The following is a 15,548-nucleotide window of genomic DNA, read 5'->3' as shown; positions in this document are numbered from 1 at the left end:
TCTGGCATCCAAGGTCAGCTCTATACTAGATGAAACCTGCTTTTTCTACTTCTGTGTGTTACTAAAAGATCCTTTGTTAAGTTCCGTCTGATGCAACGTATATAACATCTGCCTAGCAACTGCTATATCCAATTATGTTATGTCAAGTATTAACCACCCCTACGTACCCCACTAGGGCACCACCCCTAAGCCAATGAGCCCTGTTACACTTATCAGTTACACCCTTATGTGTTCTCTTTTTATACCAATGTTAAACATTCAATAAAACAGTGTGAACTTTTACTGCTTGTGTTTGTGCATGTAACTGATAGCGTAAGGGTTTACACTCCAGACGTCTGTGAGGCCATCACATCGAGGGTTAAAGAAAATAAGGTCAAATCCTTTCATAGACCGACACTTAAATCACAAAATGAGTGATGATTCCAACATAGCAGGTGCCTTGTAAGATAAAGCAAAGCCCAACTGGCCACACCGGGACCACTGGACCTCAGCCAAATCTAATATACACAGTCCAAGTACCGGCACTCCTGCTGTCAATCAGTATAGCCCAGGTGCTCTCCCAGGTAAAAACCTAGCATATAACTCCAAAATCAGGTGGCACTCACGGGTCTTCACATCAATGGAACAGATAATAGATCAGGTAGATCAACGTTTTGATTTATTATAAAATCGTCAATTTTCCCTGTGGTTACATTGTTTTTAGTTGATGTACGGGCTTTCGCATTGTCTGCTCCCCCCTGGTTGCCGGGCAACGGGACGCCGAGCGGGGCTGATCACATGGAGGCGGGGTGATGATCATCTGACGCTGGGCGCTCCGGGTTCGCTACCAGGTTTAGGAGGAGTGGCGGAGGGCCTTCATTGGTGAAGGGAGCACTGACATTAGCCCGCCCTCCTGTGTTGCCGGGCAACGGGAAGCCGGGCTGACGCGGTGACGTACGGACGGACACCGGCGGCGGTGACGTCACCGGAAGACGCTGGGCACTCGGAGCCCGGCGGCATGGTGAGGAGGCGGGGATATCACTTTGGATGAGCTATAAATTTGTTTATCATCTGTCTTTGTATTTATCTGATCCTGATGACGATTTTATAATAAATCGAAACGTTGATCTACCTGATCTATTATCTGTTCCATTGATGTGAAGACCCGTGAGTGCCACCTGATTTTGGAGTTATATGCTAGGTTTTTACCTGGGAGAGCACCTGGGCTATACTGATTGACAGCAGGAGTGCCGGTACTTGGACTGTGTATGTGTATATATATATATATATATTTGTCATTGGTGACTAGTATATATATATATATATATATATATATACTAGTCACCAATGACCCCCAATCTGCTTCATCCTGTCCCCCATTCTGGTCTGCCCCCTACCCCCCTTTCCCCCCAGTTAGTCCTATCATAGCAGAGGACAACTCTTACCGGAAGAGCTGTCCTTTGGAATTTTCTTCAAGCATACGCTGTTATGCTTGTGAAGAATGGTGGGATATATATATATCTATATTCGGTAAGATAGATATTTATCTTGCCTCCAGGCATCTGGGACAAACTTACGCCACTGAGTGGTTCCCAAGCTTTTTGGAATTTCGACACCCTACAGTATTAGAATTCTTTTCACGGCACCCTCAGGCCAAACGTTTTTTATTAAGAAATGTAGAAATAAATATTAAATTAAGTAAATTGTGTTTATATGTCACCCCTAGGATCAATTGTGTGGTGAGGGGCAAGATCTGCTTCTGTTTGTCCACATATTTTATGATTGGCAGCCAAGCAGCACTAGTTTTGCCTGTTACATTGACCATAAATAATTTTAATTCATTCTGGACCACCAATCCAAGGCACCCCTCCCAAGGCACTCCATGGTGCCACAGCACACAGTTTGAGAACCACTGTCTTACTGGATATCAAAACTGAATGCAATTGAGAGCTTTGATCAGTAACACAGTAGTGTAGCAGCCTAAAAGGAAACAAATGTAGCTTCATATTAAAACAAGACACATGTGGTCAGCTAATGGACACGGGGTCATTCCGACCTGATCGCACGCAGGCTATTTATAGCACTACTGCGATCAGGTAGTCGCCGCCTACAGGGGAGGGGGGATTCGATGTGCAGGGCTACAAACGCTTGTGCAGAGAGCTGCTCAAACAAAAGTTTGTGCAGTCTCTGCACAGCTCAGGACTTACTCACCCGCTGCGATGATCCGACCAGGAGCTGACGTCAGGATCCCTCCCTGGAAACGGTCGGACACGCCTGCATTCGGACGGACACTCCCTGAAAATGGTCAGTTGATGCCTCCGGACGGCCTCTTCCTGTCAATCTTCTTGCGTTCGCGGGTGCGAACGCTTTCTTCTGTAGATTTGTCGCTCCCTGGCGATGGTCGTTGCTAGTGGCCAACGCGCCTGTGCATTGCGTCCCATGTCACATGTGCAGGCGCACTTCAGACCCGATCGCACCGCTGTGAAAAATGGCAGTGTGCGATCTGGTCAGAATGACCCCCATAGTTCATACTCTAAGTGAGTTAATATATCCATTCTTCTCAAAGCTGAAGGCTGCAGGTGCAAGGTCCATTCTTAAACCCAGGAAATGCTGGGTATCTCATACAGATCTTAATAAAGCACTACGAAGCTACTCCCAAGGGCGTAGCTAGTAGCTACCAGAGGTGCAGGCAGTGCAGCTGCTATGGGGCCCAGAGCTGAGAGGGTCCGACCTTCCCTGTCACAGTTACATGTGTTATATACAGGTGTAGCTACCAGAGGTGCAGGCAGTGCACTACTATGGGGCATCACATTAAATAAGGCTCTACTATTGTTCAGAAAAAGAACTAGGGCACTATTATAGGGCATAAAATTAACAACTGCTTCAGAGAAGTGTCTCTCTAGAAGCATTGGGACAGGGGCCCCTTCAAAATGTTGCTATGGGGCCCACAAAGTTCTGGCTACGCCCCTGCTGGGCAGCTTTGTTTGTGTACTGAAATTAAAAGTTCAGAGAGGACACACCACTTCCCATCTTTAAATCTCATTGTACATTGTAAATCTTCCCCAGTTGCATGGTTTTTCCAAGGTGCAAACTGCTCTTTTTTTTTTTTTTTTTGCTTTTTCTTATTTGCTTGTAACTATGGGGTGGGATGTAATGCCACTTGAGTTCACTGGCTATGTCAGATGCCCCACACCTTCCTTCTTGATCTTATCCTCCTGGATATCCTGGAGCTAACAAAGTAGATAATTATGAATACAGGCACAGGCGTCAAGGGTGCAGGCCGCACCCCGGTGTTGCCTTCAGAGGGTCTGACACCAAAATGCAAGCTCCTCTGCAGCGACAGAAGCCGTGCTGCAGTTTGACATTATCCTGCAGCCAGGGCCGTCTTTTCCCATGATTATAAGGACCCTAGGCTGATAGCTGAGGGTCCCCTCTTTCCAGGGATACCAGATTTTTGAAAATCAGCCCTGGGGAACCAGAGATATTTGACTTCAAAGCATTGGTCCCCATCCAAGACTATTAGTTGCTCTTCCCAGCCAGATATCTCAGGTTCTGTCTTACCAGCCAGATATCTCAGATTCTGTCTTACTTAAAGTTGTTCTGATGGTATTTTCCAAAATGTGAGACTCTCCCCTTTCGGTGGACACTGGCAGCTTGTCTCTACTTTGCCCAAAACTGGAGATATAAGCCTTCAAGCAGCTGGTCCCTGCTCCAGCTCCACACGCCTAGTATGCAGTTTTATATACAGGTTGAGTATCCCATATCCAAATATTCCGAAATACGGAATTTTCCGAAATACGGACTTTTTTGAGTGAGACGGAGATAGTGAAACCTTTGTTTTCTTAGGGCTCAATGTACACAAACTTTGTTTAATATAAAAAGTTATTAAAAATATTGTATTAAATTACCTTTAGGCTGTGTGTATAAGGTGTATATGAAACATAAATGAATTGTGTGTATGTACACAAACTTTGTTTAATGCACAAAGTACAGTATAACATTGGCTAAAATGACCTTCAGGCTGTGTGTATAAGGTGTATATGAAATATAAATGCATTCTGTGCTTGGATTTGGGCTCCAGCGCCTTGATATATAATTATGGTATGCAATTATTCCAAAATACGGAAAAATCCGATATCCAAAATACTCCTGGTCTCAAGCATTTTGGATAAGGGATACTCAACCTGTATTCGTTGGTGGATGGCTCTGGCTCCTGAACTCTCATCCCCCAGTCCCCAGTACCTCCTGAAAGGTCTCCGCAGTATCTGCTGAAGGTGGGGCTCTATAGTTTTTTAACCCATTCAAAGCTAAGAAATCTATTTCCAGGAACTGGAGATATCTGCAGTCAAGCAAGCTGTCCTCCCACCGTAAAATGATGAATATTAAGCCCACTCCACTATCCACCCCTCCCCTGCATATTGCAGAACCCCTACCACCCTGGAAGTCATGTACTGGGGCCCCTTCATTCAGCCCAATGCCCCTTCTACAGTTTAGTGTTCTCCCACCTGCCCCATCTCCCACCATCTGTGCAGTGAAGGAGTAATTAGCAAAAATTACTGGTCCTACATGCTGAGCGGAAGATACAACACCCCCTACCACCAGCGGCGGTGAGGGGAGGGAGAGACGCTGCGCTCTCCTCCCCTCACATTGCAGTGTGACGGGGGCGAGTGGGGCATGATGCCCTGGCTGCCAGCGGCGCCCCACTCTGCTGGGCCTGCCAAGGCGCCCAGGGCACGTGCCCCACTCGCCCTACCCTAGTTACGCCCCTGGTAGCCAGCATTGCAAGCACTAGTCTTTGGGGGCAGCCCAGCATCCCAGGAGATGTAATTGGGGTGCTTCCCACTAGGTCACACCTCCTCCATTATGTTGTGGATTTCTGTGAGGACACACCCTCTCTCAAAGGCCATGCACCTTTTTGGCCACGAGCACCTTCAGCACGCAAAGAAGGTACTATTGGCCACACTGGGTGTCACCGACCTCGGTGCCACTACTGATTATGGGGTCTACTTAGGTAACTTTTTCACTACTACAGTCATGTGGGACTCACTGCTTACACATATTTAAAGCATTGGGACTATTTATCACATGACTGAGGATAACTTCAGCGTCTCTATGCGATGGGGGCAGCATAATCAAAAGGAATCTTTGGATAACTTCCTGGCAGGCTGACTGTAATTGTGTAACCTATGGTTCCATATGTGCATTAAGGGTTTGATCCTGGAAGCAAGCCACAAAAGAACTATGAGCAACAGTCATCCCTGGGACAACCTCTTATGGATGCACTGTACTGGTGCGTCTTTTAGAATAAATTGGCACATTGCTTCATATCTTATTTGGTATGCTGTTGTTACTCCTGGAGTAAACCAACTGCGCTGTATGCAGTATGAGCAGCGGCAGCCCTGTCCCAATTGCAGGGTCAGATTACTCTGTGAGGGGGCCCCCGGGACGGCCGTCCCTGTTGCCACTCCCTTAAACTGGCTTTGCCTCTCAATGTAGATGTTATGAAAAAAGTGGTAAGCATGACTTGTTGACACTATTTGCAACATTAAATAGGCAAGGAATACTACATAATGATGCTTATTGCATCATCTCTCTGCCATCTTAATACTCACTGAGATGGGAGGGGCTTGAGTAATCATTTGCAAGACTCCTGAGAATTTCAGGACCTGTCATAGCTAAATACAATGTTCAGTGTTAAGCTAGCTACACGTACTGTACTATACGATTTTCCAAAACTGACAATTTCCCTGCCAATGAAAGGTCCCGATGTCAGCGCTACACACTAAGTGATGTTTTCTTTTTTAAAATAAGTGACCGACATTCTGCCACACCACACTGAATTTGCATATGACCTCCCACTAAAAGGATGACATAGTCATGGAAAAATCGTAGTAAATATGGGATGATTATTAAGAATGCCCGCACACTGCATGATATCGGGACCTTTTGGCTGATATGTTTTGAAAAGTTTAAACTATCTGATAACAGAAGCCGAGCATTTCTGGATGTTTTTGGACTGCTCATGCATACCTCCCAACATTCGTCCTGAGGAAAGAGGGACACACGTGCGGCGAAGCCGTGCGCGTTCCTGAAAAGGGGTGTGGCCTATGAAAAGGGGGCATGGCTTCACTGAGGACCCACATTCACGAGCCACGCCCCGTTTTCATCAGTGAGGGGGCATGCACAGCGCTCTGTGAGCTGCTGGCATGCCTCCTGTCTGCACTGAATAGACGCTGTGTGTATGCGCACAGCGTCTATTCACTGCTGCTCTGCTTAGCAGAGCAGTGACTGACAGGAGCCTCCCAACTGCCCCCCCACAGTGGGATACTGCGGCCCGCGGGTGGGACAGCGGGACAGTCACAAAAAAACAGGACTGTCCCACAAAATCGGGACAGTTGGGAGGTATTGCCTACACCAAGAAAACAGGCCGATGTCCCGATTATTGGCAAATCGGGCCGATAATTGTATAGTGTGTATCTAGCTTTATGCTGACATTTTATACAACTTTGGTAAAAAGTAATGTATTACCTTACCAGTCCACTATAAAAAGCTGGAGCACCTCTCAAATCTTTACGTCAGTGTTCTCATGGGATGTTATATTGGCCAAAAAGCTGACATTAGTCATTTGAGTTGCTGTAACATCAATAGCTCCGCCTCTTTGAATGAATCCACCAATCCACACAGCGCATCCCAGCACAGTATTCACTTAAACGCTGCCTAATCAAAGAAGCCCCTTTCTCCTTACATGACAATCTGATGCAGAGAAGTTAAAGACAGCATGGTGGACGTATTTGGTCAACTATAAATATTTAGTTAAGGCATATTATTCCTTTTAGTAATAGCCTTGATAGCTATACATTGCAAATAGTGTCTTCAATTGCTCTTTAAAATCTTATACTGTTGATTTTACAACTGCTGTGCTTACTATAATGCTCCCTTTCTGCTAATAGGTCCACTTTCAGAGGGATGCGTTCAATTTGCCAGCTGTCGGGATGCCGGTGGTCAGGATACCGACGCCGTAAGTCGACAATGCCACCAGCCAGAATCCTGGCAAAACAGGACTATTCCCACTTGTGGGTGTCCATAAAGTGGGAATAAATCCTGTGGCGAGCCCGCAGCGTGAGCCTGCAAGGAGACTTTTTGCACTCACCCCGCTGCCGGCATTTTTGGCAGGTGGGATGCCGCTGGTAGGATATGGACAGCCGCATCCCGCCCGCCAGTAAATTATACTGATCCCCTTTCAGATGTGGTTGAAGGTGCTAACAATGCTGCTTACTGTACATAGAAGCAGCAGCGATAGCTCTGATATGGTAATGCAGCAGAAGGTGTTAGCTTAGCAGAAGTGCGAACGAAAGGATCGCAGCGCGGCTACAAAAAAAGATTGTGCAGTTTCTGAGCTGCTCCAGACCTACTCCTACCTTGCGATCACTTCAGACTGTTTAGTTCCTGTTTTGACGTCATGAACACACCCTGCGTTCGGCCAGACACGCCTGCGTTTCCCCAGGCACGCCTGCGTTTGTATATGACACGCCTGCGTTTTTACACACACTCCCCGAAAATGGTCAGTTACCTCCCAGAAACACCCACTTCCTGTCAATCACTCTGAGGCCAGCAGTGCGACTGAAAAGCGTTGCTAGACCTTGTGTGAAACTGCATCGGCTGTTGTGAAAGTACGTCGCGCGTGCACATTGCGCCGCATATGCATGCGCAGAAGTGCCGCTTTTTTACCTAATCGCTGCGCTGCGAATGAAAATAGCTAGCGAACAACTTGGAATGACCACCATAGGGCCTAATTCAGAGTTGATCGCAGCAGCAAATTTATTAGCAGTTGGGCAAAACCATGGGGATCATTCCGAGTTGATCGCTAGGTGCCGTTGTTCGCTGCATAGTGATCAGTGAAGAAAAAGGCTAATCTGCGCATGCGTATGCACCGCAATGCGCACGCGCGTCGTATGGGTACAAAATCCCTTGTGGTTTTGCACTGGTTCTAGCGATGATTCCAAACGCACAGCCGATCGCAAGGAGATTGACAGGAAGAGGGCGTTTCTGGGTATCAACTGACCGTTTTCTGGGAGTGTTTGGAAAAACGCAGGCGTGGGCGCGCGTTTGCTGGGCGGGTATCTGACGTCATTACCGTGTCAGTCGTCGCAGCAATCATCGCACAGGATAAGTAACTCCAGGGCTGGTCTTGTTTTGCACAAAATGTGTTTGCAGCCGCTCTGCTGCACAGGCGTTCGCACTCCTGCAAAGTGAAAATACACTCCCCCGTGGGCGGCGACTATGCATTTGCACGGCTGCTAAAAACTGCTATCAACTCGGAATGACCCGCAATGTACACTGCAGTGGGGGGCGGGGAGGGCAGATGTAACATGTGCGGAGAGAGTTATATTTGGATGTGGTGTTTTCAAACTGAAATCTAAATTACAGTGTAAAAATAAAGCAGCCAGTATTTACCCTGCACAGAAACAATATAACCCACCCAAATCTAACTCTCTCTGCAAATGTTATATCTGCCCCCCTGCAGTGCACATGGTTTTGGACAACTACTAACAAATTTGCTGCTGCGATCAACTCTAAATTACACCCATACTCCGTCACCGTCTGCTCCCTGCCCCCCAATGGCATCAGACTGTCAATCACTGACAGTCTGATGCTGGACTGCTTCCGTTGTCGCAGGACCAGCTAGCGCATGTGCAGAATGGGTATAGGCACCTTACTGACCAAAGAGCTACAATACTGGACATGCACAGTGGCTAGCATTTTGGCCAGTAACGTGCTCTTTATGGGTGTGCAATCACTGCAAGTTCTACTAAAACTCTTAAATGATGTTCACCTGCATATGGTTCTAAGGATTTCTCAAAATAATAATATCTGGATAGGACTGTTATAATAATTGCAATTGTTTCATAATTGTCATTTAAATGCATCTTTTTCTTGTGCCAGTAGAAAACACATCTTTTCTTACAAAGTGCTGTATTGCCCTAGCACATCTTTATAATGGTGTGTACATACGGTGAGATTGTTGCTTGCGATTAAATCAAAAGGAAAGTTAGTTCAGATTGCAAGGTGAAAGTCACCTTGCGATCCCGATGCGATACCGATGCGCAGTCCCGCGAGGTCGGTATCACAAGCCTAGATAGATTGTGCAGGCAAGTCAATTTTGACTATCTAGTATAAAAGTATAGTCAAAATTGACACTTAGTCAAAATCGCACATAGCCAGTATCGCAAGCACAGTCATCTATCGCATAGTGAGAATCGGGCATAGCCGAAATCTCACCGTGTGTACACACCTTTAGATTCTTAACCAATTTAAATCATTTTAAAAGTAAAATATTAATATGCCAAAAAATATACTTACTCGAGTACCTATAGTAAAAGTCATTCTCAATGTCACTGGTGATGTTCTCCTTCTTCCTATATAACTCCCAGTAGGGGTCAGCATCAATATCATAACGCACAAAGACGCCAAACAGGATTATTAAAATAATTTCAAAGGCAAAGCAGATTATTGGCAGTTTCCATCGCATGTAGGTATTTTTTTCCATCATATTTACTACTGTGTATTAAAGTGTCAGCAGCTTGTGATACTTCTATGTGAATAAGGCATATATCTGTCTGCTTTTTTTCTCCATATATACAGTTTAGTTCCAAGGGTGTGGCTGCTCGGGATCTTCATCATGTACTGTAGGTTACACACCTCTCTTAGGTGAAGGGAGGTGAACTAAACACGCATGATGGCTTTGGTAGGATATATAGATATTTGACAAGTCAATTAAATATAATAAGGGAGCTGACTGCAAAGATGTGCCAAGGTGATTGCAATATAAATTATTATGAATGACAAAAATGCATAAATTGCAAATGCAATTAGAATTCTGTTCAAGATTATCCAGAGGAATGAATGAGGGTGGTTGTCTGACTATTTTTGTTACTATCTAGTTATTAAAGATAAATAATTTTAGTGCAGAAAATCCTGGCATGTAGGTGCGTTTATGTTGTATACAGTATATGCTAGAGATGAGCGGGTTCGGTTCCTCGGAATCCGAACCCGCCCGAACTTCAGCTTTTTTTACACGGATCCGAGCGACTCGGATCTTCCCGCCTTGCTCGGTTAACCCGAGCGCGCCCGAACGTCATCATGACGCTGTCGGATTCTCGCGAGGCTCGGATTCTATCGCGAGACTCGGATTCTATATAAGGAGCCGCGCGTCGCCGCCATTTTCACACGTGCATTGAGATTGATAGGGAGAGGACGTGGCTGGCGTCCTCTCCATTTAGATTAGAAGAGAGAGAGTGAGATTGAGACAGAGACACTTGATTTACTGGAGCTTAGGAGTACTAGAGAGTGCAGAGTTTACTAGTGACTGACCACTGACCAGTGACCACCAGTGCAGTTTTATTTAATATAATCCGTTCTCTGCCTGAAAAAAACGATACACAGTGACTCAGTCACATACCATATCTGTGCTCAGCCCAGTGTGCTGCATCATCTATGTATAATATCTGACTGTGCTCACACAGCTTAATTGTGGGGGAAACTGGGGAGCAGTTATAGGTTATAGCAGGAGCCAGGAGTACATATTATTAAAATTAAACAGTGCACACTTTTGCTGCAGGAGTGCCACTGCCAGTGTGACTGACCAGTGACCTGACCACACTGACCACCAGTATAGTATACTATATTGTGATTGCCTGAAAAAGTTAAACACTCGTCGTGTGACTTGTGTGGTGTTTTTTTATTCTATAAAAAACTCATTCTGCTGACATACAGTGTCCAGCAGGTCCGTCATTATATAATATATACCTGTCCGGCTGCAGTAGTGATATATATATATTTTTTATATCATTATTTATCATCCAGTCGCAGCAGACACAGTACGGTAGTTCACGGCTGTAGCTACCTCTGTGTCGGCACTCGGCAGTCCATCCATAATTGTATACCACCTACCCGTGTTTTTTTTTTCTTTCTTCTTTATACATACTACATCTCATTATCATCCAGTCTATATTAGCAGCAGACACAGTACAGTACGGTAGTCCACGGCTGTAGCTACCTCTGTGTCGGCACTCGGCAGTCCATCCATAATTGTATACCACCTACCCGTGGTTTTTTTTTTCTTCTTTATACATACTACATCTCATTATCATCCAGTCTATATTAGCAGCAGACACAGTACAGTACGGTAGTCCACGGCTGTAGCTACCTCTGTGTCGGCACTCGGCAGTCCATCCATAATTGTATACCACCTACCCGTGGTTTTTTTTTCTTTCTTCTTTATACATACTACATCTCATTATCAACCAGTCTATATTAGCAGCAGACACAGTACAGTACGGTAGTCCACGGCTGTAGCTACCTCTGTGTCGGCACTCGGCAGTCCGTCCATAATTGTATACCACCTACCCGTGGTTTTTTTTTCTTTCTTCTTTATACATACTACATCTCATTATCATCCAGTCTATATTAGCAGCAGACACAGTACAGTACGGTAGTCCACGGCTGTAGCTACCTCTGTGTCGGCACTCGGCAGTCCTTCCATAATTGTATACCACCTACCCGTGGTTTTTTTTTCCTTCTTTATACATACTACATCTCATTATCATCCAGTCTATATTAGCAGCAGACACAGTACAGTACGGTAGTCCACGGCTGTAGCTACCTCTGTGTCGGCACTCGGCAGTCCATCCATAATTGTATACCACCTACCCGTGGTTTTTTTTTCTTTCTTCTTTATACATACTACATCTCATTATCATCCAGTCTATATTAGCAGCAGACACAGTACAGTACGGTAGTCCACGGCTGTAGCTACCTCTGTGTCGGCACTCGGCAGTCCGTCCATAATTGTATACCACCTACCCGTGGTTTTTTTTTCTTTCTTCTTTATACATACTACATCTCATTATCATCCAGTCTATATTAGCAGCAGACACAGTACAGTACGGTAGTCCACGGCTGTAGCTACCTCTGTGTCGGCACTCGGCAGTCCGTCCATAATTGTATACCACCTACCCGTGGTTTTTTTTTCTTTCTTCTTTATACATACTACATCTCATTATCATCCAGTCTATATTAGCAGCAGACACAGTACAGTACGGTAGTCCACGGCTGTAGCTACCTCTGTGTCGGCACTCGGCAGTCCGTCCATAATTGTATACCACCTACCCGTGGTTTTTTTTTCTTTCTTCTTTATACATACTACATCTCATTATCATCCAGTCTATATTAGCAGCAGACACAGTACAGTACGGTAGTCCACGGCTGTAGCTACCTCTGTGTCGGCACTCGGCAGTCCGTCCATAATTGTATACCACCTACCCGTGGTTTTTTTTTCTTTCTTCTTTATACATACATACTACATCTCATTATCAACCAGTCTATATTAACAGCAGACACAGTACAGTACGGTAGTCCACGGCTGTAGCTACCTCTGTGTCGGCACTCGGCAGTCCATCCATAATTGTATACCACCTACCCGTGGTTTTTTTTTTCTTCTTTATACATACTACATCTCATTATCATCCAGTCTATATTAGCAGCAGACACAGTACAGTACGGTAGTCCACGGCTGTAGCTACCTCTGTGTCGGCACTCGGCAGTCCGTCCATAATTGTATACCACCTACCCGTGGTTTTTTTTTCTTCTTTATACATACTACATCTCATTATCATCCAGTCTATATTAGCAGCAGACACAGTACAGTACGGTAGTCCACGGCTGTAGCTACCTCTGTGTCGGCACTCGGCAGTCCGTCCATAATTGTATACCACCTACCCGTGGTTTTTTTTTCTTTCTTCTTTATACATACATACTACATCTCATTATCAACCAGTCTATATTAGCAGCAGACACAGTACAGTACGGTAGTCCACGGCTGTAGCTACCTCTGTGTCGGCACTCGGCAGTCCATCCATAATTGTATACTAGTATCCATCCATCTCCATTGTTTACCTGAGGTGCCTTTTAGTTGTGCCTATTAAAATATGGAGAACAAAAATGTTGAGGTTCCAAAATTAGGGAAAGATCAAGATCCACTTCCACCTCGTGCTGAAGCTGCTGCCACTAGTCATGGCCGAGACGATGAAATGCCAGCAACGTCGTCTGCCAAGGCCGATGCCCAATGTCATAGTACAGAGCATGTCAAATCCAAAACACCAAATATCAGTAAAAAAAGGACTCCAAAACCTAAAATAAAATTGTCGGAGGAGAAGCGTAAACTTGCCAATATGCCATTTACCACACGGAGTGGCAAGGAACGGCTGAGGCCCTGGCCTATGTTCATGGCTAGTGGTTCAGCTTCACATGAGGATGGAAGCACTCAGCCTCTCGCTAGAAAAATGAAAAGACTCAAGCTGGAAAAAGCACAGCAAAGAACTGTGCGTTCTTCGAAATCCCAAATCCACAAGGAGAGTCCAATTGTGTCGGTTGCGATGCCTGACCTTCCCAACACTGGACGTGAAGAGCATGCGCCTTCCACCATTTGCACGCCCCCTGCAAGTGCTGGAAGGAGCACCCGCAGTCCAGTTCCTGATAGTCAGATTGAAGATGTCAGTGTTGAAGTACACCAGGATGAGGAGGATATGGGTGTTGCTGGCGCTGGGGAGGAAATTGACCAGGAGGATTCTGATGGTGAGGTGGTTTGTTTAAGTCAGGCACCCGGGGAGACACCTGTTGTCCGTGGGAGGAATATGGCCGTTGACATGCCTGGTGAAAATACCAAAAAAATCAGCTCTTCGGTGTGGAAGTATTTCACCAGAAATGCGGACAACATTTGTCAAGCCGTGTGTTCCCTTTGTCAAGCTGTAATAAGTAGGGGTAAGGACGTTAACCACCTCGGAACATCCTCCCTTATACGTCACCTGCAGCGCATTCATAATAAGTCAGTGACAAGTTCAAAAACTTTGGCCGACAGCGGAAGCAGTCCACTGACCAGTAAATCCCTTCCTCTTGTAACCAAGCTCACGCAAACCACCCCACCAACTCCCTCAGTGTCAATTTCCTCCTTCCCCAGGAATGCCAATAGTCCTGCAGGCCATGTCACTGGCAATTCTGATGATTCCTCTCCTGCCTGGGATTCCTCCGATGCATCCTTGCGTGTAACGCCTACTGCTGCTGGCGCTGCTGTTGTTGCTGCTGGGAGTCGATGGTCATCCCAGAGGGGAAGTCGTAAGCCCACTTGTACTACTTCCAGTAAGCAATTGACTGTTCAACAGTCCTTTGCGAGGAAGATGAAATATCACAGCAGTCATCCTGCTGCAAAGCGGATAACTGAGGCCTTGACAACTATGTTGGTGTTAGACGTGCGTCCGGTATCCGCCGTTAGTTCACAGGGAACTAGACAATTTATTGAGGCAGTGTGCCCCCGTTACCAAATACCATCTAGGTTCCACTTCTCTAGGCAGGCGATACCGAGAATGTACACGGACGTCAGAAAAAGACTCACCAGTGTCCTAAAAAATGCAGTTGTACCCAATGTCCACTTAACCACGGACATGTGGACAAGTGGAGCAGGGCAGGGTCAGGACTATATGACTGTGACAGCCCACTGGGTAGATGTATGGACTCCCGCCGCAAGAACAGCAGCGGCGGCACCAGTAGCAGCATCTCGCAAACGCCAACTCTTTCCTAGGCAGGCTACGCTTTGTATCACCGGTTTCCAGAATACGCACACAGCTGAAAACCTCTTACGGCAACTGAGGAAGATCATCGCGGAATGGCTTACCCCAATTGGACTCTCCTGTGGATTTGTGGCATCGGACAACGCCAGCAATATTGTGTGTGCATTAAATATGGGCAAATGTTTTGCACATACCTTGAATTTGGTGGTGCAGAATTTTTTAAAAAATGACAGGGGCGTGCAAGAGATGCTGTCGGTGGCCAGAAGAATTGCGGGACACTTTCGGCGTACAGGCACCACGTACAGAAGACTGGAGCACCACCAAAAACTACTGAACCTTCCCTGCCATCATCTGAAGCAAGAAGTGGTAACGAGGTGGAATTCAACCCTCTATATGCTTCAGAGGTTGGAGGAGCAGCAAAAGGCCATTCAAGCCTATACAATTGAGCACGATATAGGAGGTGGAATGCACCTGTCTCAAGCGCAGTGGAGAATGATTTCAACGTTGTGCAAGGTTCTGATGCCCTTTGAACTTGCCACACGTGAAGTCAGTTCAGACACTGCCAGCCTGAGTCAGGTCATTCCCCTCATCAGGCTTTTGCAGAAGAAGCTGGAGACATTGAAGGAGGAGCTAACACGGAGCGATTCCGCTAGGCATGTGGGACTTGTGGATGGAGCCCTTAATTCGCTTAACAAGGATTCACGGGTGGTCAATCTGTTGAAATCAGAGCACTACATTTTGGCCACCGTGCTCGATCCTAGATTTAAAGCCTACCTTGGATCTCTCTTTCCGGCAGACACAAGTCTGCTGGGGTTGAAAGACCTGCTGGTGAGAAAATTGTCAAGTCAAGCGGAACACGACCTGTCAACATCTCCTCCTTCACATTCTCCCGCAACTGGGGGTGCGAGGAAAAGGCTCAGAATTCCGAGCCCACCCGCTGGCGGTGAT

At 46.1% G+C, this 15,548-nt stretch overlaps 1 protein-coding gene across 1 annotated transcript in view; it reads right to left on the bottom strand.

Annotated features, from left to right (window-relative positions):
* RHCG (Rh family C glycoprotein) overlaps positions 1 to 9,529 on the bottom strand; it is a 135,877-nt gene extending 126,348 nt beyond the window's left edge. The window contains exon 1 of the mRNA XM_063930395.1: positions 9,340 to 9,529. Coding sequence (XP_063786465.1) covers positions 9,340 to 9,529 — 190 coding nt within the window. The remainder of the gene's footprint in view (positions 1 to 9,339) is intronic.
* Positions 9,530 to 15,548: the final 6,019 nt, after the last annotated feature.

This window comes from Pseudophryne corroboree, chromosome 6 (genome assembly GCF_028390025.1).
Source record: "Pseudophryne corroboree isolate aPseCor3 chromosome 6, aPseCor3.hap2, whole genome shotgun sequence".
NCBI classification, from domain to species: domain Eukaryota; kingdom Metazoa; phylum Chordata; class Amphibia; order Anura; family Myobatrachidae; genus Pseudophryne; species Pseudophryne corroboree.
This window is presented reverse-complemented; position numbering and strand designations above follow the sequence as displayed.